General features: G+C 36.5%; 2 protein-coding genes and 1 long non-coding RNA gene across 4 annotated transcripts; 2 read left to right on the forward strand and 1 right to left on the reverse strand.

The window, feature by feature from the left end:
* The first annotated feature begins 1,388 nt into the window (after positions 1 to 1,388).
* On the forward strand, positions 1,389 to 4,160 carry LOC110855395. Its single transcript, XR_002548456.2, has 3 exons — positions 1,389 to 1,568; positions 2,003 to 2,108; positions 3,805 to 4,160. It is a non-coding gene; the product is annotated as an uncharacterized LOC110855395 (long non-coding RNA).
* A 5,292-nt stretch (positions 4,161 to 9,452) lies between these two features.
* On the forward strand, positions 9,453 to 14,318 carry LOC118437114. The gene is made up of 3 exons (XM_035855909.1): positions 9,453 to 11,294; positions 11,956 to 12,574; positions 13,060 to 14,318. The coding sequence occupies exons 1-3, from the start codon at positions 10,928 to 10,930 to the stop codon at positions 13,367 to 13,369; spliced, it is 1,296 nt and encodes a 431-aa protein (XP_035711802.1). The 5' UTR covers positions 9,453 to 10,927; the 3' UTR covers positions 13,370 to 14,318.
* A 286-nt stretch (positions 14,319 to 14,604) lies between these two features.
* Positions 14,605 to 22,549, reverse strand: LOC110855464. 2 transcript variants are annotated; one of them, XM_022103871.2, is made up of 7 exons: positions 22,359 to 22,549; positions 21,983 to 22,050; positions 21,785 to 21,914; positions 20,391 to 20,856; positions 17,566 to 17,957; positions 15,769 to 15,917; positions 14,605 to 15,353 (listed from the first exon to the last, which is right to left on the reverse strand). In XM_022103871.2, exons 2-7 carry the CDS (start codon positions 22,037 to 22,039, stop codon positions 15,198 to 15,200), a joined length of 1,350 nt encoding a protein of 449 aa, XP_021959563.2. In that variant the 5' UTR covers positions 22,040 to 22,050; positions 22,359 to 22,549; the 3' UTR covers positions 14,605 to 15,197. The 2 variants fall into 2 exon arrangements, with proteins under 2 accessions (XP_021959563.2, XP_035712105.1); XM_035856212.1 differs by lacking the exon at positions 15,769 to 15,917 and having other exon boundaries at positions 15,239 to 15,353.
* Positions 22,550 to 23,347: the final 798 nt, after the last annotated feature.

Below are 23,347 nucleotides of genomic sequence, written 5' to 3' on the forward strand. Positions count from 1 at the left end.
AAACCTTAAATTAATGACATGCTTTTTGCACAGTCCAATAACATAAAACAACACATGTGTGCGAACTCGTCGTAATACCTAACATGCTAATTTATCCAGTATCGAGGCGTGGGGAGCATGCACGTATGTAAATTATTAAGTGTTAACAAATTGTGGGTTAAAATAATTACATGACATACAATTTTCATGTGCGATACGGGCTTTTGTAATTCGTGAATATTCCTTTAAATCAAGTTTTGCATTGCAGTTATGCATAGAACGTGGCCGGTATTTTTTACTTTGTTCCCACAACACAGCGTGCATGGAAATAAAAGTGAGACACGTATCTACATACTTAACCATTCACGTCAGTATTTATTAAGATAGATATATACATACAATGAGATCTGAGCCAGAATGTACACATTTTTGCAAATTTAAAATTGTTTTCTAGAAATCGTCTAAATACGTATGGTTTAATATCACTGGAAATAATTCAAAAGTTAGGGCGAGAATTACATACATATTTAAAAAAAGGTCATCAATTTATTTCAAAAATTATTTTAGGACACAATTTGGCCAATGCTTCGAATTTTTTTGACATTGCAAAGGAATTTTTTTATGCTGCTAAGGATTTTGTTGACGTTGCTAAGGAAATTATTTATGTTGCTAATTCTGGGATGTCAGGGAAAATTTAAGGGGACGGACTTTTCGGAATTATTTATAATATACATATGTAGATATTTTTTAACCCAGTAAATATATTCACTTTTCTATAAGAAACACTGAAGAAAAATTGAAAAGTATTTTAACAACGCATTTTGTATTTTTACTCGAAAATACCTCCCGAGAACTTGAAGATACAAAATACAAAATGAAAATAGATTAAAGTCTTCAAAATACATACATTTGTATTTTAAAATACTTTTGGAAATGATTGTATTAAATGCAAAATACAAAATACGTATTTCGTATTTCAAATACATGTGTTTTCATAATACTTTATTTTGCCCATGCCTGCAATTTGTTATCTCAAAAGCTACCAAATCTTGTAGTTTGCCTAAGACAACATAATCTTTATTGTGCTCAAAGTTCACGATTTGGCAATAATCCCACAACTCAACTGGTTTTACTAGCCGAGGATACTTGGCTCTAAAATAGTATTGATTTGCATATTTATCTTCTGCAAATTAAACATCTTGCAGTAAAGGAATAAATAGATCAGATGTAATGAATGGCGTGAGAAGCTGCCAGAATAATATTTATGCTATACATACTTTTCAAGTTGTCCATCCATACCATGGGTGGACAAGGGCAGGGTCCAACTCCTCATCTGTCGCTGCTTGCTGGTAAATATTTGTAAACAAGTTGTGTAAGGTGATGCATGAATCTGAACTTCAGAATAAAATTACAAAACATTCCTGGGTCGGATGACAAATTTTGCTTATTTTGGAAGGGTAAAAGGTCACTCCATAAATACTCCGTGACGAAATTTGAATTTAATCAGTGGATGACAAGATAGCAACGAACGAATATTCTAATTTGTCCTGTCTTCCCTGCAAAAATTTAATCTAGAGACTTAACATCATGTAAGAACTATTTATTATAATACACAAGATCAAAGAAATTGGGAAATATTATGAGAAGAAAAACAAGAAATTTACGGTTTCTGATAATGTAAACAGGCATACATAACTTAATTTTTGAACTCGTAAATTATTGTAGCTCGATACAGCATAGTGAGCTATATTAATTTATATACCAGCCACTAAATTCTACTATCCCATCCGTGCAACTATTTATTCTTTTTATTTACAAGAACATCTTCGTTTTACAAGGTTAAATCAGACTGATCTGACACATTCCTGGTTTCGGTCGTATCCAAAAATGAATATTCCTCCCTATTCTCTTCATTAATTTAAACAATAATTAGTCTGTTGCCCATCAGAAACAAATTTTCCCAGATTTTTTAATATTAATACATTTATTTTTGAATTATCTATTTACATACATATATATGTAGGCGTTGGTTCCATGTCGCCTTGTTTACTTTTGGCTCAATCTTGTGGAGCTGTGCACCCATCACTTCTCTGGCAAACGTTTCGGTGGAGATAGGAGGCCCAAGATCAGTAAGTCGTAAAATTATACGAGTACAGGTAACTTATTGACAAGGATGTATACATAATACACAATATTTTTAGTAGGGGTTCCAGTCCCGGGATTTTTCGGGATTTTATTCCCGGGAATTCCCGGGAAACGGGATCCCGAAATCCCGGGATTTGAAGAACTGAAATCCCGGGATTTCGGGATTTTTCAATTTGTCAATCAGAAGTGAAATTGCTTATAATTTACAATTTTAATAGTAGTTTTATATAATTTTCGGTTATATGATTGGTAAGAAAAAGTTTCGATGAGCATAACCAGTCGAAATTGATCCTGAACTCGAAAATTTAAATTTGAAACAATATTGATAGCCATATTTTTCGCACATTGATCTAAATTTTGTATTTAATTCGTAAGCAAAATTTTTAATACAAGATGGAACTTAAAATTTTCTAACTTCGATGTCAGATTTTAACTTGAGGCAACAAGAACACTTTATTTTCGGTATAATTATGGAATCTGAAATCAGTTATGCCAAAAAATACTAACACGTTAGAAGTGATTTCGAATTTTAGTCGATGAATTTAAGGCTGAATGAAAGGCTTTTTGAAGGTAGTTCGTATATTTGAGCTTGAAATTTTTAAATTGCCAAATCCCATGTCCAATTGTAGTTTGTGAATAATGGTTCACAATTTAGGCCAAATAATACTGACGAACGTAAGTTTGACGAGAGGATTCCGAAACTTTATACTTTGTGGGGTCTGGGACCACCCCCTGCAAAGCTAGAGCCAAGAGAATATTTTTGAGTTTTTCCCATTCGGGCTTCCGTGTTAGCTCCCTATCCACTGCTATGTTAAATTCTGGACAACTGCATATTTTCGTTCTTTGCCCTCTAGACTTGCATAGGGTCATCCCAGACCCCACAAAGTATATAGAATCCTCTCGTCAAGACCTTTCCAACGATATCCCATTTATTGAGGTCGGCGACCTTTGACATCGCGACCTTTCGACCCCCGGAAAAAGGTCACGCATGTCGATTTCGACGTTTAGGGTAATAGAACTATTAATCTACTACCAAAGATCTGCAACATATCAAAAATTGGGGTAAATCCAATCGACGAACATTTCGCCATACTTTTTGCGTCACAACTAAAAACCAATTTTTCGAAATTAAAATTTTTGGCTTTAAAGTTGGAATTTCGACTCAATTCGAAGAACGCACCAAGGTATTGATCCAAAGAGTGTAGGAGAAAAATTTTGTGCAATTCCATCAACCCGTTCCTGAAATAAGTTGTTCCCTATGCCATCACTTTAAAATCCCAAAAGTCTCATAACTCCCCAGGGAAAATTTTGGCGCCTAAAATATTTTGCAATTTTTTTTCTTTTTATAAGGTGAACATAATAAAATAGTTTAATTTCACTTTTGAAATACTCGTTGGATATGTCTTTGTCGAGTCCTATAATTCTTACTCAAATATGCTCAGGCCAGGTACTTTTTATAGCCATGTACCTTTTTTTCCACCAAAATTGACTAATTTCAAGTTATATGGTAAGATTTGAATTTCGGGAAAAAATCCAGGGATTTGTCACGGAAATATGAATGAATCCTTCATCTGGGATCCTAGTAGATTCTAAAAAACATAGTGGGTACCCTGGACTCAAACGACAGGTCGTGAGTGTCCCTTGTAAGTAAACAATTAAGTACCCAATTAATAATTTCAGTGCACGACAAACAAGGACTGCTCAGAACCCACCAGTGAAGGCACTGTGGTCAGAGTGGGAACAAATTGCGCAAGACGAAACCCATTTCCTTCTTGCTGTTGGAAAAGATGTAAAGGACACACTCTAGGTTACTGTCGTTGCAAGTTGAGTGGGTTGTTCGGCTGCGCGGGTGGGAACGACGGGGTGGAGATCGATAATAGAAATTGCTGAGAGAAAAACTAAAATCACCCGTGGCAAAATTTAATCAAAATTTAATTTAATCATTTACACTCTTAGAAATGGGGTTACGATTGTAACCAAAAAGTAAACGAATATGACGCTACCGCCCTGGTTATAAATTTGTCATCGAGTGGTTACAATTGTCCCCGACTAATAATGAAGTTTCACCGACTTGGTATTAAATTGTCACTAGAGCTAATAAATTTATAACCAGTTGGTGACAAATTCATAACCACAGCGATAGAGTCACGTACGTTTACTTTTTGGTTATAATCGTAACCCCATTTTTAAGTGTGTACTTTAAATAAATATTTAAATCAGATCTTTCAATTTTATGTTTGTCAGCACTTAATTTCATTTAATTTCACTCAATTTCACCTAATTTTACCCATAGATTAAATTGCACTAAAAATCTCATTTTGCCCCGACCACACCCCCTGTCGCCAAAGGGGGTGTGGTCCGGTTGCCCCCAAAAGTTGATAGGATCCTCCCCCTGGGGTCCTATGTATGATGGCGAAAACCGATTTCGATTATCTCGATCCGTTCTCCTGATATCCTGCTGACAGACAGACGGACAGACAGACAGACAGACAGACAGACAGACAGACAAAGTCTTCACATAAAGTAGCTGAAGCTACTTAATAAACGAGCATAACTGGATACTTAATCGATGACTAGCAAAAAATTATGCATATAAACGTTCCAATTACAGTCAAATTTATGGAATGGGTCATAACAAGTTGTGAACATGATTTGTCAAATATTTCAAAAACATTAAAGGTTTATTGACTTAAGTATTTCTTACATTTTGGAATATGACTGCATTAATTAGTGAGAGCGACGTAGGAAAATTTAAAATTTCCTCTTTATGAACACGGGTTTTATTTGAAACGGGGTAAAATTTCTAGAATTTTGTATTAACTAATTTGTCTATGCGATATTTCATATGTTTCATGATTTAAATTTTCCCCCAAAAAAATTATCCTTCACCATGTTTAGAAGGTTAGCGGCTGGTTGGATGGTTGGCCGAATTTGGGGGCCAAAGTTAGCCGGTTACTAACTGATAATTTCCTATACCCCACATTGGAAATTATTTTGTTTCAAAAGCGGTGGACCGTAATTACGAAGATATTTTTCCTGCCCCGAGTTTCATTTGAAGATCCTGCTGAAACTGAAAACGAACAAATTCAAGAAAACCCATTTGCCCCGGAATCATCTGAAACTCCCCAAATTAATGAATGTGAGGAAGACTCATTATGTGTGACGGAAGGAGCACGTGATTTGATTGACTCGAATTGTATGGCTGAACATGTGGATGAGATAATTTCATCAAATGATGAGTTAGAATTCTCAGAATCGGATAGTGAATTAGAAAACGAAGAAAACTCCTATTCCTCTGAAAGTGAAGAGAACCTTTCATACAATTATGACGCTTCTACTTTGTCTCCTTATGATGAGGATGAAGAGAAAAATAACAGCGATAGTGACAGTGAAGACAACAGCCACGATATGTACACAGCTTAACTAAAATCATCACACCATTAAGGAGAATGCAGTAGCTTTAACAATTATTACTTAATACTTTTTTACAATAATATACAAAAAATCATTGACCTGACCAAGAAAACTCTAAATATTCAGGGACGTCATTGCAACCATGTCTTGAATATATTTAGCTTAGAATTGTTTTATCTGTTATACACCAAGCAAAATAATTCAAAACATTCAGAAACTTAATAAAGGCAAAAACTATTTTTTTAAATTGATGTATTAAAAAAACTAAGAAAAATTGGCGGAACACTTGGCTAACTGGGGGCGGAACACTTGGGAAATGTTGGAAGATTTTCCAGCGTTGAGTTTATTTTAAGTAGTTTACATATTTAGTTCCGATTAACTTCTCCAAATGGCAAGATTATTTTTAAGTGTTTCGTGACATATGTCATAAATCCTGGATAATCTTAAGTTAATAAAGACTAAAGGATACTCTGGACTTGGTATGCTTTACCCGATATTGAATTCAGATTGCCTTTACTTTTCAAAAGGGTAACATTATTTTTAGGAGCGTGCAGCATTTTCTCTAATTACCGTAGAAGCCGACGATATACCGCAAAAGCTGATTAATCACGTGCAAAATGTCATCATCAAATGTGCGGTCCAACAATGACACGATCGCGTAGATATAGCTGATGTAAAAGTGAGAGTCGGAATCCCCTCCGGACATCACAATCCGTAGCGTTGCCCACGAATGGAAAATAATGTGGAACCCGATAAATCCCAAACTGAAGAGACATCTCCTCTTCAAAACGGGGGTCGTGTAGAACAGTTGGGTTTTCCGGTTGAACCGGAAACTACAAACGCCTATCCCCGAAGCGAGGATGAATTCGAGGTGAAATATTTTGTAAAAATGTTCCGAATACATTTTGCCCTTTATTTGTTTAAGCCGCGAGCCAACTTTGCATTACTTTCCCTACAGAATGAAGGATTTTTCGCAAATAAAATTGCAGGATGCGTGCCTGCACTGAAATTTGTGTGTAGGCGCGGCCCATTCGAATTAAATAAGAGAACATAATAGCTTGAATTTTACTTCCTGCGGAAGAGAAAAAAAGTGGACAAATTGTTATATTCTACTGTGTGAGTCAAATTGGAGGTTGGGTTCTTATCAGTTTATAAAATCCAGGCCCGTATAGCAGAATAAATAGAATGGTTACATACATAAATGGCACATCAAACTGGGACGTAAGTATCTAAATATGTAGATTATACATATTTACGGAGAATAGTAAAGTCACAGCAAAGTAGGTTGTTTTCAATTACCGGGCGTATCTATGTATAATTTCATACTGTTCGTGTAGGGTTCTATGTACAGGTTTTGGTTATACATGTGTACCTATTGTGCTAGATATGTACATATGTGATTATATATCTAAGAAAATGCAGTAGCATTTGTCTACCCGTTTAGTTTTCATGAGAGCGAATTACCGCACCTCCCGGTAGTTTGCAGCTAACGATAGTTACGGTAATAATACATGTATTACCGTAACCATCGTACATGTATATATGTACATACGAGGTCCTTTACACAAGTCGTCGCTTATACATACAAAAATAATTCCACTGTGGAATAAATTCCCTACTAGATGATTGTTAAGTAGTTATGATTGTTAAGGAGTATAAAGAAACTGAAACCAAACTTATATCTAATCCTGGTCACAATAGTCGACAAAGTCTACATTTTGTGGCTGCTCGTGCAAAAGTTGTCGCCTTCAAAACCAGTTGGAAATATAAGTTGTCGGATGAAAATCCCGGAAAAATGTGATACCACGTTACACTTATCAAGTCTCACTTCTCCTCAAAATTTATCCGACAAGTTTTGTTTTTGATCCGACAAATTTTGCATGAAGAGCGACGATATGTAGATAAATAGATACATAAACGGTATTTAAGATAATTGCATGCAATCAACTGATACAATCTGGTCTGGTCTGTGGTAAAAAAAAAGTGTGCAACGGGAGTGCATCATTATTGACTACCACCCTCTGTACAAAAAATATACGAAACTCCATGCACATATTTATAACTACACCCCACAAAAAAATATATGCAATTTGAGGCTTCGAAATTTATCTAGGTAAAGTATCTCCCGAAATCAAATTATCTTAGCAATCAATATTTTTCTTGTATCAAATTGACAGGATTAAAACGATAAAATTCCATAAAAAATTGATGGAAATGTCATGTGTAATTTTAACATTACTTTTTTTCTGTATATTCTGCTAGATCTTGGGAACTTCCAACTTGGAAGGGTTAGCCAAAACAATAAGTTTGCAAAAATTATCGTGCAATTTGACACCACTTTTAGAATTGAAGTTGTCACCGACGCTTGGTGTCAACGAAATTCTGGTTTTTGTTACCAAGTTGCTAAGAGTGTACAAACTACCACCTTAATCCATGAGGAGATGCATCATGCTTGTAAATCAATTAGTAATTATCAGTCTTCAAATAAATCCAGACCTTTGTTTGTTTAAATCATAACTTTAACTTTCCTTTATTAATTTAATCAAAATTATTTACAAGCCTCTATCATACGTAGGGTTCAACAAATTTTAATAATTCCAAAGTAAATTCTTAAATTAAATTTAAAGGACAATGACTTTTAAAAGGAGCGGCTATTTCAATTGTAATGGCGGGCAGGCCTCTCTTATTGGTTAGAATCATAACATAGTTATGATTGCTGAAAACATAAAATTCAAAACATTCAAATTTGGAGAATGTGGCGCCACGCCACAGCGCCAAATATGAGTTTTGCACGGAAATATGAATGGATCCTTCATCTAGGGTCATAGTAGATTCTAAAAAACATAGTGGGTACCCTGGACGCTCCACCCATGTCAATAGTGTCCCTTGTAAGCACAGTGCAGCAAACCAGTGTGCTCTATGCCTTAACTCGTAGTAGGAAAGGACCTTTCTGAGCAAAGGTCCCTGCGGAATGGACCCTTCGAGTTTTATCTTACAATGCGATGGTGTGAAGTGCAACTCTTCGAATTGGTTCAAATTTTTGGATTATGTAGTCCAAGTCAATGAAACAAACGTTTCTTCAGCCATTTTTTACGATGGTTGGGATTTGTCAAAATATTTGAGGTCAAAGTTAAAAAACGGGCGATTTTTCCCATTGAAAGGAATGGAAATTTGCTTCTTCCGCTTGGTAAGAATCGCCCGTTTTTCAACTTTGACTTCAAATATTTCGACAAATTCCAACCATCGTAAGAAATGGCTGAAGAAACGTTTGTTTTATTGACTTGGACTATATAATTCAAAAATTTCAGCCAAATCGGAGAGCTGCACTTCACACCATCGCATTGTTAGCACAAAGAGATCCGACTTTTACACAACACTGGTTGAGTGAGACGGTCAAAAATATAACACTATCATTTGGCCTTATGAATAGAAATAAGTTAATGCTTTTACTCGAAACTTTCCATCCAGAAAAAAAATTCACGAAGGAAATTGTCAAAAATATTTATACGACGAGCCAAAAAGAACCGACTAGTCACGAATTTTAGCGGCATGTCAAACAAAAGGAAAGGTCAAGAAGGGCTTAAAACTGAGAAACAGGTGCCTGACTTTAGGCTTATTTTATTACTTTCCCACCCAAAACTGACGCGGTTCCCTTGCATGCCTTCGGTTTCAGCCAAAACATTAAAGTATGAACGGTGATGTATTCGGTGAAGTACAAAGTCTTAAACATCCTTCTAATTCTAAATAGAGCTAAGTGCAGTGAATGCTTAATTTAAAATAAAGCTAAGTGCAGTGAGTTCTTAAGTAAAAAAAATAACTCCACTTGTTTTAACTATAGTGTTTATTGTGCAGTTAGCTTTTTTTTAAATTACGAACTGACTGCACTTAGCTTTATTTTAAATTAAGCATTCACTGCACTTAGCTCTATTTAGAATTAGAACGACGTAAAAGTATCATAAAAGAGTGATAGTGAGTGCCGCAGGGTAAAGTTATAGAGTGCTCCATTTCTGGTCTATGAAAATTATGGCATATGTAAAGTAGCTAAATCTGAATCCATACTGTTCAGAATTTGTTACGACATAATTAGCTTTATCCTTAGTGTTTTAATGGTTGTATAGAAAAAATGGTATACAAATAAATATGTATAGCAGACATCAGGATAGTTTATGTAGCAGTGGGAGATAAATATTTGTCAGCAAATAAGCTGACAATTCCAATGGATGAAGATGTATGAAGAAAATTTAAAATCGAGGTTATGATATATAAATAATTTATTACGTCCTCCACGTGCCAATAATGAGCTGATTACCTAAGCTAACTAATCCTAAATCGTATGTATATCCAGGTTCGGTTTAAATAACGTTTTCAGCGACTTGGGCAAGTATTTGGAGATATATTAGGCAACTCCTCAAACCTAAATAGCAATTAGCCATTTTTTTCGCAAACAATCCCTAACCTTGTAAAACTAATTCAAGAAAAAATTGCAAACTTTGCTCGTCCGGGTGGTTGCGTCGGGGTATTAGGGTACAGAGGTCGACGCCGACAAATTTTCGGCGGCTGCGGCGCCAATTTTCGGGGATTTTTCGGCGGCGCGGCAATGTTGAAGGACTAGGAGATCACATTTTTTGGCGGCGGCGGCGCCTACCTAATAATAATACTACCTAATACTACTACGCCTAATACTACCAGCGTTCGGCGGCGCGGAGGCGTTAGATCGGCGGCGTCGACCTCTGTTAGGGTAAATATTTGTTGGGGGCCGTGTATTTATGATCTCATGAAAAAGGCCGAGTTTTGAACCACACATCCTACATATTGATCGTCACATACGAGGATCTCAATCACTCGCCCACTATTTTACTGATATAATGGATGGATACTCCCTCAGGTAAATTTTGATAAATACCCTCAATAATTAGGTATCTAAATATATCGTGATATCTTTGACTTACTAAATTTCAAGGTAATCTTATCCGTGGCTAAGGACTTATGTATTCATTCTTATATTTATATGAATAATTATTAGTTGGAGAAAAAAATATTGGTGTATGTCCCACCGATAAATGTTCACGACCAAGTTTAAATATTTAGGTTAAAGTCAAACCATGTTTCGAAAGGTTGCTAATTTCATTTGTCATAAATTCGGTGGACTGACTAATCCTAAACTTCAAAGAATTAAGAATCAATATTAAGCATAAAACGTATGAATTTGTGGGACTAAATGTCAAGCTATTTTTTATAAACAACTTATTTATTAATCTGCCATATCTCCCGACAAAACCTAGAAAAAGGTTTGGGCTTCGCCAAATATTTTTTAGTTTTGCGAAATACATCGCAAATATCTTGCTTACTTGTTTCACAATCTGGTACAGATACGTAATTTTGCTTAAACATGATCACAAACATTGCCATCAAACTATTCGCGTTGCGAATCCGTTTCGCTGAAATCTTCTTCTCGAGCCCGATTGGTTGGAATTTTAAGAAAAATCGGCTCCAAAGGTCAGATAAATTGCGCCTATTTGGGGCCTACTTTTGGGCCGTGGTTCTCGCAATTTACACTCTGCTCGAGATTTCGCTCCTTCTGCCAAAATTGAGAACGTCAAAGGGATCAAATCGAAACATTTTGTTTCTACTGGTCGACATATTGCATTCTGGGATTAATCAGATCAGCACAATTATCTCGTTTCTTCTCATCTTTAAGAGGGACGCGATGATTGCTTGGTTCAATGGGATGCTGGATTTGGACGCAGTATTGCAGAGTATGTAAAAATTTACAAAAAATATATCATATCCGATTGTATATGGGATATCCGAATTATCCGTCGGATTGATCCGATCGGATCAAAAGTCTTATCCGATACAATCTGATAGTTCTCGGATATTTTTGTTCAAGGACAATCCGATCCTATGATTTTCCGATACGATCCGATGATTATCCAAGACGATCCGATGATTATCCAATACGATCCGATGATTATCCGATCCGATCCGATGATTATCCGATCCGATCCGATGATTATCCGATCCGATCCGATGATTATCTGATCCGATCCTATGATTTTCCGATACGATCCGACGATTTTCCGATCCGATCCGATGATTATACGATCCGATCCGACGGATCGGATATTCCCGGATAGGATAGACCTACCCTAAAAATTACCATGGTAGTGGAGTCACATATGTATCGTCACCTCCTGGTAATATCCTTGAATTTTTAGAGTGCATTATGTAAATATCATACAAAGAGTAGGCAGTTCAACTCTGTGTGTCTGCTTTTTTGACTCCCTCACTGAGATTTCTATGACTCGTTCTCGCTCTACCCCTCGAGGCAGGTTGAGACGACGGGCTTATAAAAGTGCTGCTCGCATATGCGGGCTAAAAAGCTCGTCAGTAAATAATTTATTGTTTTTTTTGCAGGACGCCTAGCTCACTGCATTCCAACCTCTCACAAACTTATAAAAGCCAACAAAATTTGGCACATAGTCGTCCCTGTGGCCTGGAATTGGTCCATGTTTACCGGAATGTTGCCTGGTTTCGGGCTCCTCCTTTTTGAAGAGATCGAACCCACGTACCGCTTTTTAGAAGCATTGTTCGGAATCAAGCCAAAAATAGAGCTAAAATTTCTCCCGTTATGGCTAACTTTTATGTTATTTTTGTTAAACGTCCTCACTCCCCTGAGCACAATAATCTTGACACTTTTCATCTATTTGTTGTCCTCGTACGTCTGGTTGGTCATGATTACACCGACCGACCGACAATTAATTGCAAAAAATGGTAACGGTACGATTGTGGATGCAAAAGAAACGTTTGGGGATTTACAAATTTTGCAAAAAATAAGAAACGGACGGATTAATTTGACCGAGTTTGAATTAAACACCCCGCTCGGCCAGGTACCGTGGTCACGGCTGATCTCGTACTACAGGTGTCAACAAGTCTTAAACACGATGGTGAACGGGATGGTGCAAAACGTCTGGATGGGGAGTCACCTCGGTTATATTCTTATGATATTGACGTCATCGCTTTATTTAAGTATAAGGTAAGGAAATAATTTGAGTATTGGAAAGATCATTTACGCTGGAAGCAGGGTTTCTGCGGGTCTCTTGACGGCCTATGCTTCGCAATACATGCAAAAGCCACTTTTGAAATTGGCCTCGAAGTGATTTTTTTCTTGTGGAAAATTGAAAAATAGGACATTTTTGTTCTTTCGTATTTTTTTGAAAAAGTGACCGTGATCTTTAAAAAAACACTCGATTTTGCTATTTTACATGCCTGTATACGTAAAATAGCAAAATTTCAATCTTTTTTATCAGGTCAATCGGTCACTTTTTAGAAAAATATGAAAGAATAAAAATGTCTTATTTTTCGATTTTCTATAAGAAAAAATCATCACGAGGGCAATTTCAAAAGTGGCTTTAGCATGTATTATGAAGCATAAGCTATCCAGAGACCCTGGTTTAAAGTTAGATGTGGAACAATTTGAGAAAAGAAGGTCTCACACTCAACTCTTTTTTTCTTTAATAGGCACTCCGGGAGTATCGCATTCCCCAGTTTTCTCGTCTGTCCAACCCTCGTCATCGCCGTGGTAATCCTGCTCGTCGTGGAGTGTACAATTGTAGGAAATTTGTACGAGGTTTCTGTATCGTTTACGAAGAAATTGAGCCGTTCCAGGAGCGGGAAGAGCGCTGGTGCATTCCGTAAAATTTGTAAATCCCTTCGACCGATTAAACTGGAATTGGCGAGTCCCTTCTTTTTCGTAGATAGAGGCCTGATTTTCACATCCTTGGATAAAGTATTGAATTTTGTCATTGAATTGTTATGTATTCATCAGTAAAGCCTACTACTCAGGTGGGAATTTTCATTTTCTCACTCGAAATGGGGTGTTCGCGTTGCATAAATTTTCGCCTTCATTAAAATTAGTCCGATTTCGCTGGAAACTCCAGTATAAATATAATTAGATAAATAAATTAAAGTGTTTATAAATATAACATATTTTACTTCATTCATTTTCTCGTATTTTTGCATAAGTTTTTTACTTGAAAAATCCCTCCTGAGTGGATACTAGGCTTAAGAAATAAATTTGTAGTAATTTACTCAAATTTAGAAATCTTTTCGTTTCGGAATGAAAGTAAGGTATGAATTGTTGCATGGAAAATAGCAAAAAATACTAATGTGTGCAGAAATTCGAGGAGAAGACAATGTCAGAAATTATGTATTAAATTGTCCCATGCCATTCATGAATAATTTATGTGTTTCACTCCTGCGTTGAACAAGTTTAAAGAAAACTTATTTGTAATTAGTTTTACTTTAGTTTGAAAGTTATTTTTCTGTGTTTTAGTCTAATGGATAAATACTTTTTGTCTGACAAATGCATACATAACCTGAGAAATTTATCAGTAAACTTGGGTTAGATGTTGACCCAAATTGTGCAAAACAAAGCTGAAACAGTAAGCCTGTAAGTACTTATTTTGGGTGGGAGCTTTCCAGGAAAAACTAAAAGTTGCAAAGGGAAAGTCTGTTTAAGTTTAGGAGGAAATTATACATGCAAATAGCAAAGTGAACCTATGCAGATAATTTTTTAAGTTCACTATTCTAAATTTAGAAAATCACAGGAATAACCATTTAAGGTATGGTTTATTAGTCGTGAGACGATTTGAAAGTCGGCGTGTTTCAAACCGGGAAGATAGAATGTCAAGAAAATTATTGATAATTTTCATAAATACGAATATCTTGCAAGCGTAGTTCTAACCTTATTTGGTTAATTAATAAATTTCAAAGTAAGACTTGTGGTGTAACAATGTAACATATTTTGTTGATCATCGTTATCCAGGGTAAAAATATTCACAATTACATATCGTCGGCTTAGTGAGTAATGCAGTCAAGTCCAAAACGCGTCAAAGCCAGCAAAATTCGTTATGGACTTGACTGCATTTCTTTTTGACGCGTTTTGGACTTGACTGCATTATTCACTAAGCCGACGATATGTACCAAATGTAGCCGTACAATCGACTACACTTATATGCACTCGTTCTCTGCCAAATAATGATCCCTGTTTGCTAAAGGCTCCCAACAATGAATGTGTCGACGCTGCAGGTTTAACAAATGAAAAGATCTTTATTTAGAATAGTCACCGAATATCAAATTGACAGTCAAATCTAGGAGAAGACAAAAATGTGTGTTGCCACACGAAAGGACAAATCGAATCTTAATGTATAGAATTATTCTTCACAAAATCTTGGCCACTCGGCCCACAATTTAAGTTCAAAGGCCTACCTGGTTTACCTTGATTTTAACCTTGATTGAGCCTTGGTTTAGCCAATCACAATAAGACACAAATATCGAATGTTCAAGAACTTTTACAATAACCAATCAGATAGAATTGAACAGACAAGAATTATCATTATCACAAATAAACAAATATTAATTTAATTAAGTTGGGTGAAACTGCAGGATTTCAGGCGCTCACTCAACACAAATTTCCATATCAGTTCGTTTCAACTCACACACACAATTCACATCATGAATGTCATAACTTGGGGCGTTCCGCAACACCAAATTTAGATACATTTGAAAAACGTGACGGACAAAGTTGGTGTAAATTCAAGAAAGTTGGACAAATAGGATTGTTGGGAATTGTTTCATTTGAGTAAAAAAGACAATATTCAGGTTGTAACATAATTCAGCTCATCTTCCATGCACATGGGGTGTGGCGAGTCGTATCTGGATCTCGGGTGGCTCGTCAATTTCAAAACACCACGAGAAGAATCGTCATACAAGTCTCGAACACGACAGAAGTCTCGAACTGTTTTTTGCGATACCTAAAAATGTTGCACTGTAATTTTAATACGTCTGTTTTCAATTTAATATCAATTTTATATTGGGCATACTCACGAAAACATCTTATTTCGCATCGCAACTCATTCAGCAAACCTGCGAAGCTAATAAGGTCTTTGTCGTGAGGGGAATCGCAAAAAATGACTTCGCAAATCTCGCAAATCTTTCTAAAAACACCTATTTTGCTGTTGTTTCCATGGATTTATGACTAGTAATGCTGAACATAAGTTTGCAAAATAGCTTTGCGAAATAGGAACATGCCCATTTGATGGGTAAATTTGTGAAAAAAAAATTACATGGTTTTCCAGGAAAAGTTTTGCGAAATCTCGCAAATTTGGCAAAGGTTATGTTGCGAAATTTGCGAAGGCTGACGTGAGTACGCTCGTTGTTAAAAAGTACCGAGTGCCCCTTGATGACGAGATATTTTAGTGCTTCCAATTTTTGCAAGGCGTAAGAAAGCCCGATGTCTGTTACACAATCGTTGTTAAGTCTCACTCCTTGATCCCTTCGCCGGAACGGACCGCTATGAACGGTCAGTTCCCTCAAATCTGAAGATCGGGATTAAATAATAATTGGCACATTTTATTAAGAGTGTTAAAATTTGCAAGAATTGATTTTAAAGAAATTTGTGTGTAAAAATTACTGGCAAATTCAAAGTTTAAGAAAAAAATAATTTTCTAAAATATGCCAACTTATATTTATCAATACACTCTTAGAAGTCCGGTATTAAAGTAATACTCATATAAATAAATATGTATCTACGAGTGTGGTAAGTAATACTCACATAAATAAATATGAATCTACGAGTGTGGTAAGTAATACCGTGTAGTAATACATTATAGCTGCATAATTTACCATATCCGTAGCAAATTTGTATGGACGGACCGAATTAAAATTTTGATAACAAGCGGTAGCATAATTAATACTGAAAAGTAAAGATTTCTAAGAGTGCACTGTTCCATGCATGAATTAAGGATTTGAGAGTACGCTACCCAGTGTTTCGTTTCTTGCGGGTTTGCAGCATTTCTTGCACTGCAAAGCAAGAAATGCAAGAAACGCAAGGTGCAAGAAACGCAAGAAACGCGACGCCATCTAGCGACGTGCCCTATGAGCTATAGCGGCGGGAAGGAGTTTCTTGCGGATTTGCGTTTCTTGCGTTTCTTGCGGGTAAAAATAACTGCAAGAAACCACTTTCTTGCGGTTATTTCGTGCAGGTGGTTACTTGCACCCGACGCCACCCTGATAATGACAGATCTTGATATGCGCTTTGGATAGTTGGTAGGACCCTCAAAAGGGTTTGATGCCATGTTACCATTCATTTGCGCCCGCCACTCCAATGCGGTAAACTAGACACACTAAAACTTTCGCCAAAAATCCAATTTTGCTCGTATTTTCATAATTTTTTCATATTACTGATCCTACATAGGTAGATAGTTGCTTTATCATACTCGACACCAACCTCATCTTTTTTTGAAAATTATCCAACCGAAATTTTGATTTTGTCAAGTCAATTTCCATGCTAAAAAAATATTTTAAAGTTTTGAAAGTTTCCCAAACGTTGATTTTGTTATCGGATATGATAAAAAAACTATCTGGGATCAATATTATGTAAAGATTATAAAAATCTGAGCAAAATCTGGGCACCCCTTCAAAGGGTTGTTTCGGGCGAAATAGAGCCATGATGTCAAACCGCTTCACATTTTTTGTCTTCTGACACGTCATATCCAGGGTTTCCTCGGGTCTCTGGACAGCCCATGTTTCACACTAAATGCCAAAGCCACTTTTGCCTCGTGGTGATTTTTTTCCTCGTGGTGATTTTTTTCCTCGTGGTGATTTTTTTCTTATAGAAAATCCAAAAATAAGACGTTTCTGTTCTTTTTAATTTTTCGAAAAACTGACCGTGTGATCTGTTAAAAGCAATGACATATTGCTATTTTACATGCATGTATGTATACGTAAAATAGCAAAAGTTCAATCTTTTTAACATGTCACTTTTTCGGAAAATATGAAAGAACAAGAACGTCATATTTTTTTATTTTCTCAAAGAATAAAATCACCACGAGGCTAATTGCAAAAGTGGCATCAGAATGTCTTGTGAAGCATAGGCTGTCCAGAAACCCAGTTCCTACCGCATATCCAAAGGGCATGAAGATCTGTCATTATCAGGTTGGCAAATTGTCTTCCTAAGTTGCTTACGTTTCAAATTAGTGATGGATCCGAACCGAGGTTTTCCAATATCCCCACACATTTTTTTGGCTTTTTTCATCTCCTTTTTACTAAATCCGGTCAAGATTTCGTCCAACTTGAGAAATCCTGCGGTGTCAATGTTACAAGTCTTGTCCAGACCGACGCACAACGTGCAGGACTCCATGCCCGGAAAACTTGTCCAAATCTCACGCAACGCATGACCCGACTGATATCCGAGCGATAATTCTTTTAAATTGGGGAAAAGGTGGCCTAACTTTTGAACATGTTCTGGCCATAATCCCCCCGCGGGAAGTTCCAATCCCCACACAGAGGGCGACTGCTGGTCCCAATTATCCAGTAGGAATGTTGAGAGATTGATGTATTTCGCACATCCAGAAATCCTGGAAATATTATGGCGAGGATGGTAATTATGTAAATTGTGAGGTTCCGGACTTTGTACTATTTAAGTTCTATGAGCTAAGTATGTCTCCACCTTAATTTTAGAAGGGGAAAAATTAGGGTTTTTAGAAGTTTAATACGACCACCGACCAATAATCCTGAAAATTGCTTGAAAATGCACAAAAATAATTTTAGGGCAGATGGTATTGTAATCATGCAATTTTCTAAATTATTGGTTAATTATGGAGTCGGTCTGCTATCTACAGATATTTCCATCATCATCTCAGTATTTTAGCACCAATAAATTTCCCCTTTCACTAATAAAGAAATCAAATCTTTAAAAATAAAATCTTAAAATATGGTGTGATAAGGTCGTAAATCACTAAAGTGTCAAACAACTAAATCTTACCCCCATTTGACATGACAGAAAATGTAAAATTTCTTGAAAATCTGAAATTCCCTGCAAGAAGCGATTTTCATTTATTATTAAGCATTTTTATGCATTTAAATGCACCCTGCATGCATAAAAAAAACTCGAAAAAAGAATCACTGGTTCTAGCTGTTTTTCTAATTAACGACAGCACTTAACACATTAACGTTAACACACAAACGTGTGTTAACATTAACATTAACGAAGTAGTTAGCCCTTCTCAAACTTAAGGTACGAGCGCACTTATCTCATTATGGTTGAATTTTTAAAAGAAGAAACTAATTTTTGAAAACTTGTCAACGATCCACAGTGACCTCGGGGGGCGATGGTGTGACGTAAAATTCACGATTAATTGAGCCTGACGTATCAGGTGAGAAAATGAACGCAATTTTACGGTCACCTGACTCCGAAAAAAGTCACTGAGGAGGGACGATGGTTGACGACTTTCCCCAATCCCCTTTCCAAAAATTAGTTGCTTCTTTTAAAAACCTACAGTGCAAATTTGCATAGCCCGAACAAGGGTTTGAAACGGACAAACTATGAAAAAATTTGGATAGTTACCACCATTTTCATAAATTGGTGTGCGTTATCTCGGTGGTCCACATGGTTGCAAAATTTTATCAATTTTACTTCAAAATTACTATGTGTAAGTGGTAATTTACCACTATGTCAAATTTCAGCTCAATACAACCATTTTCGAAAATCGGTATGGGTCACCCGATGGGGTTCCTCATATGGAAAATTTTCACTAATTGACTGCACATTACCTCACTAGAAACTATCAGCAACCACTCTACCAAATTTCAGCATTCTATGACAATTTTGGAATTTTGGTGCATATTACCCCCACCATCTATATGACCCCCACCAGTCAACCTCTTGACCGATCATGCCCATCTTCGAACTTGATTCCTAACTTTATCCCATATACATATGGTGAAAATTTCAACTCGATCGGATAGCCCGTTCTTGAGTTATCGTGTCACAGACGACAGACAGACCGGGTACATAAGCCCTTGTTCGGGCTAAAAATTCAACCATTGTTGGACGATATTTTTTATTTTACCAGTAAAGTCTCTGCTTCGTAACGACTCTCCCACCGTGGAAGACCGAGCCGAAGTAGTTTTAAATTTGGCATCTGTTTGGGAAACGTGATACCCGTTCCGGCCAAATTGTTCGAAATTGCACAAACTATAAAACTTTCGAGTGTATTTGCTTGAACGTGTAGAAACCCGAGGAATTGTTGTTCCCCTCCGATTGAGTGAAGATGCCCAATTTTTAGCCATTTCAAATGAAATTGGTCCTTGTTTCTATATAAAGTTTCCAGAATGGCACGGTCCATTCGTTCAAGACTTAAATGACTCAAGTTTCTCGCACTGCGAAAACAATTTTAGAGAAGATTTGTAAACACGTACGTAAATAGTGACAAGAAGGATAGAACGCTACATGACCTGGTGTTAGTAAGCAGGGTTTCCCCGGGTCTCTGGACAACCTATGCTTCACAATTCATGCTAAAGCCACTTTTGAAATTAGCCTGGTGGTGATTTTTTGTCTTATAGAAAATCGAAAAATAAGACATTTTTGTTCTTCGTATTTTTTTGAAAAAGTGATCGAGTGACCTGATAAAAAAGATTGAAATTTTGCTATTTTGTGTATGTATGTAAAATAGCAAAGTCGAATGTTTTTTTACAGGTCACTCGGTCACTTATTCAAAAAAATACGAAGAACAAAAATGTCCTATTTTTCGATTTTCTATAAGACAAAAAATCACCACGAGGCTAATTTCAAAAGTGGCTTTGGCATGTACTGTGAAGCATAGGTTGTCCAGAGACCCGGGGAAACCCTGTATACTACTCTCCCGATACTGACGGTTTTACCGGACTATTTAGGGCGAACTACCAAAATTCCAGTGTAGTCGAGGCATTGAAATTGAACACAAGTAATGTCTTTAAAAATGTGCCTAATTTTAACGCCGTAGTCGATTTTTAAACTGTAAAAACTTTACCGATCTGCGCCCAAAAGTCCGTGAAGAACTTGTTCACTTTGTGACCAGGTGATAGCTTCCCGTAGATTTGGACACATTCGAAATAACCGCGAGAAAAGTTCTTGTCCTATTTCCGTAGTCGTGTGACACTTCTTAATGGAGATCGTTTTAATTTGCGTGGCCACCTTGGTGACGGCGTAGTTGTTGAGAAAAGTTTCGGATCTCTGGTCCAGGGATAAGTCAGCAATTTCAATCGTTTTCAAATTTGGCGCTTCATCACTTGTCAAGATTTCCATCAATAATTCCAGAGAGTCGGAAAGAACCCACTGAAAAGTTAAAGTTGCGACGTGCTGGCCACACTTGGCCAAAAATAGGCTCGCATTTTTTGGTTCGTAAAATGTAAAATTAGAGTATTTCACACAGTCGGGCCCAATGGTCGAGACATAGTCGCAATACTTATCGATGTCGGATTGCCCCCGGGATAACGCTAAGAAAATAGAAGCAATTTAGTAGTTTTCTTGTATCTACAAGCTAAACTACCGTAGGAGTGCCAGACAAGATGTACAGTGTACATTGTACACCTAAAATGGTGCTCCGCATTAATCCGGTTTTGGCTGGGGTCGGATTCGAATTCCAAAATTGGGATCGGAGTTGGGATTCGATTCGCGTGTCTGATTCAAGCGGAACACTAACCCAAAACGGAGCGCAAGATGACTTATTCAGCAAAGTGCTGGAATTTTTGTGGGTTGGGGTTTCTGGTTTTTTTGGGTTTTTGTGGGTTTTTGGGGTATTAAAACCCGGAAAACTGCTTAATGGGTTTTTGTGGGGTTTTGCGGGGTTTTAGGAAGATTTTGGGGCTGATTGAAACAAACTTCTTCAAAATACATATTAGATTAAAACTAATTTAATATTCGCATGAAATTTTGAGAATTTTCATGTGCAACTTGAGTTTCCAAGTGTTATTAGCAATCAATTATGTTTTCTATTTGGTTTACATGTTAAAGACAAATTTTTGTTTTGAAACGTCATGTCACATATATGAAAATTCATAAAATTTCATTCTGAATCCGAATATTGAACTAGTTTTAGTCTAATATGTATTTTGAAGTAGTTTGTTTCAATTCACTCCAAAATTTTACAAAAGCCTATACAAACTCCAATAACCCACAAAAACCCCAAACACCTACAAAAACCCCAAACACCCACAAAAACCCCAAACACCCACAAAAACCCCTAATGCCCACAAAAAACCCCAAAGAAAAACTACTGAGGCGATATTAAGCAATGTCGTTATTTTGGTATGGGTGGCTATACTGGATTATCGCTGGACACCTCGAAAGTTACTTTGTCATAAATTTGTTTGGGTACTCAACGTATGGAAAATATTTATAGTTTATTTGTAGTTTTATATTTACAAAAATAGACTGCAACTTTGGAAATCATTCCTTTAAAGAGGGGCGTCGCGACGGAGCCCCAGTGGCGATTAATCATTCGACAAACGGCGACATCCTTGATTTTCAAATACTTAAAAATGTTTTCCAGTACCTAAATAAATAAATACATGAAATTGATTTATCACGGAAGTTTAAAAAGTGTAAAGTTTTAAAGCTCACAAGATCAATTTGCAATGCGCCCACCGTCTGATGTCGTATCGGCTTTTGCTTACTCATATTTCTGCACTCTAAATAAAAATAAGTAAAATTTACTGAAATAGAGGATGGGACAACAAATTGTTGTAAGCAGTTTGGGAAAATTTATCCAGCCTTGTCTAAAATTTGTCATCTTACACCTTTAAAAATCCGGCGCAAATCGTCACAATGACACCAATTAGTGATAAACTTTGGTGAAGAGTTTTCACTTATTGGTGCCAATTTACTACCGAATAATATCACTATTCGGTGTATGTAGTCACATATGCACACTGCGCGGTGTCGATTTACACCGGATTTGTAAGAGTGTATTCATCATTCAGGAGTAATTTTACTTAACTGTATTTTTAGTTTAGGAGGTAAGATACTACAAATTAATTGGACAATGCCACCTCACTTTTTACGTATGATGAACGAACAGGGAACAATTAATTTTATTTGGGATGCAAGTTTCTACAATCGTCTAAACATATGGTTTCGATAACACAAAATATTACAATATTGCACCGGGAGACAAATGAATACTGAAACGTTGTGGCCTGCACAACGCTTATTTGTATTTTGCACACGTATCAATATCAGTTATACATACGTGTGTCAGGCACGGGATCAGTTGGGATGATGAAAGTTTCGCAATCATACGTGTCAACATTAGCCATTTATTTGCACATACATCTAGGCTAAATTTTGCATGTATATATGCAAACTCGGTAGTCATTCAATCTAAAAAACGTGTCTAAAATATTCGCAATGAGGACAAACGTTTGTGATGATCACAAACGTGAAGTAATTCGTATAGGCTATTGTATACATAATTGAATACATATTCTCGTGACACCGACATCGTAAAAGTAAAACCCTAAAACGCTTTGCTTTACAACGCGGCTGGGAAACAATGACCTTAAACTATTTAAATATTCAGAAATACTGACAGCTTAGCAAAATTATGCAAATCAGCCGGAGACGTATCCATGAGAGGTTTTACTTTCATTAAGGTGAAATTGGATGACGACATTCCTAGCACCCCTACTCAAGTTGGACTCGTCCTGCCCCATAAGCATGCATGTATAGTTTCAATTGTCATCATCTCCCTTATTTCTGCAGCAAAATTAGTGAGGTTTGTTGCAATATGAGCTTAATTTATTTAAAAACAAACAAGTGTAGTTGAAATTTTGGTAGAAATGAATTTGAGCTGAGATAAATCTTTTCTTAGTTTATGAACTAAGAAACTAATTTATCTCAGCTCAAATTCATTTCTACCAAATTTCAACTACACTTGTGTGTTTATCAATAAACTAAGCTCATATTGCAACAAACCTCACTAATTTT

The sequence above is a fragment of the Folsomia candida genome, unplaced genomic scaffold (assembly GCF_002217175.1).
Source record: "Folsomia candida strain VU population unplaced genomic scaffold, ASM221717v1 Fcan01_Sc012, whole genome shotgun sequence".
Lineage (NCBI taxonomy): Eukaryota > Metazoa > Arthropoda > Collembola > Entomobryomorpha > Isotomidae > Folsomia > Folsomia candida.

Excerpts from the sequence above, each read along its gene's own strand:
- LOC118437114 (XM_035855909.1), top strand. The coding sequence starts at position 10,928 with ATGATCACAAACATTGCCATCAAACTATTCGCGTTGCGAATCCGTTTC. Across the intron at positions 11,295-11,955 it reads TTTGGACGCAGTATTGCAGA|GACGCCTAGCTCACTGCATT; the intron begins GTATGTAAAAAT and ends TTTTTTTTGCAG. Across the intron at positions 12,575-13,059 it reads TCGCTTTATTTAAGTATAAG|GCACTCCGGGAGTATCGCAT; the intron begins GTAAGGAAATAA and ends TTTCTTTAATAG.
- LOC110855464 (XM_022103871.2), bottom strand. The coding sequence starts at position 22,039 with ATGAGTAAGCAAAAGCCGATACGACATCAGACGGTGGGCGCATTGCAA. Across the intron at positions 20,857-21,784 it reads CAAAGTTGCAGTCTATTTTT|CGTTATCCCGGGGGCAATCC; the intron begins GTAAATATAAAA and ends CTATTTTCTTAG. Across the intron at positions 17,958-20,390 it reads GGACTTTTGGGCGCAGATCG|GATTTCTGGATGTGCGAAAT; the intron begins GTAAAGTTTTTA and ends TAATATTTCCAG.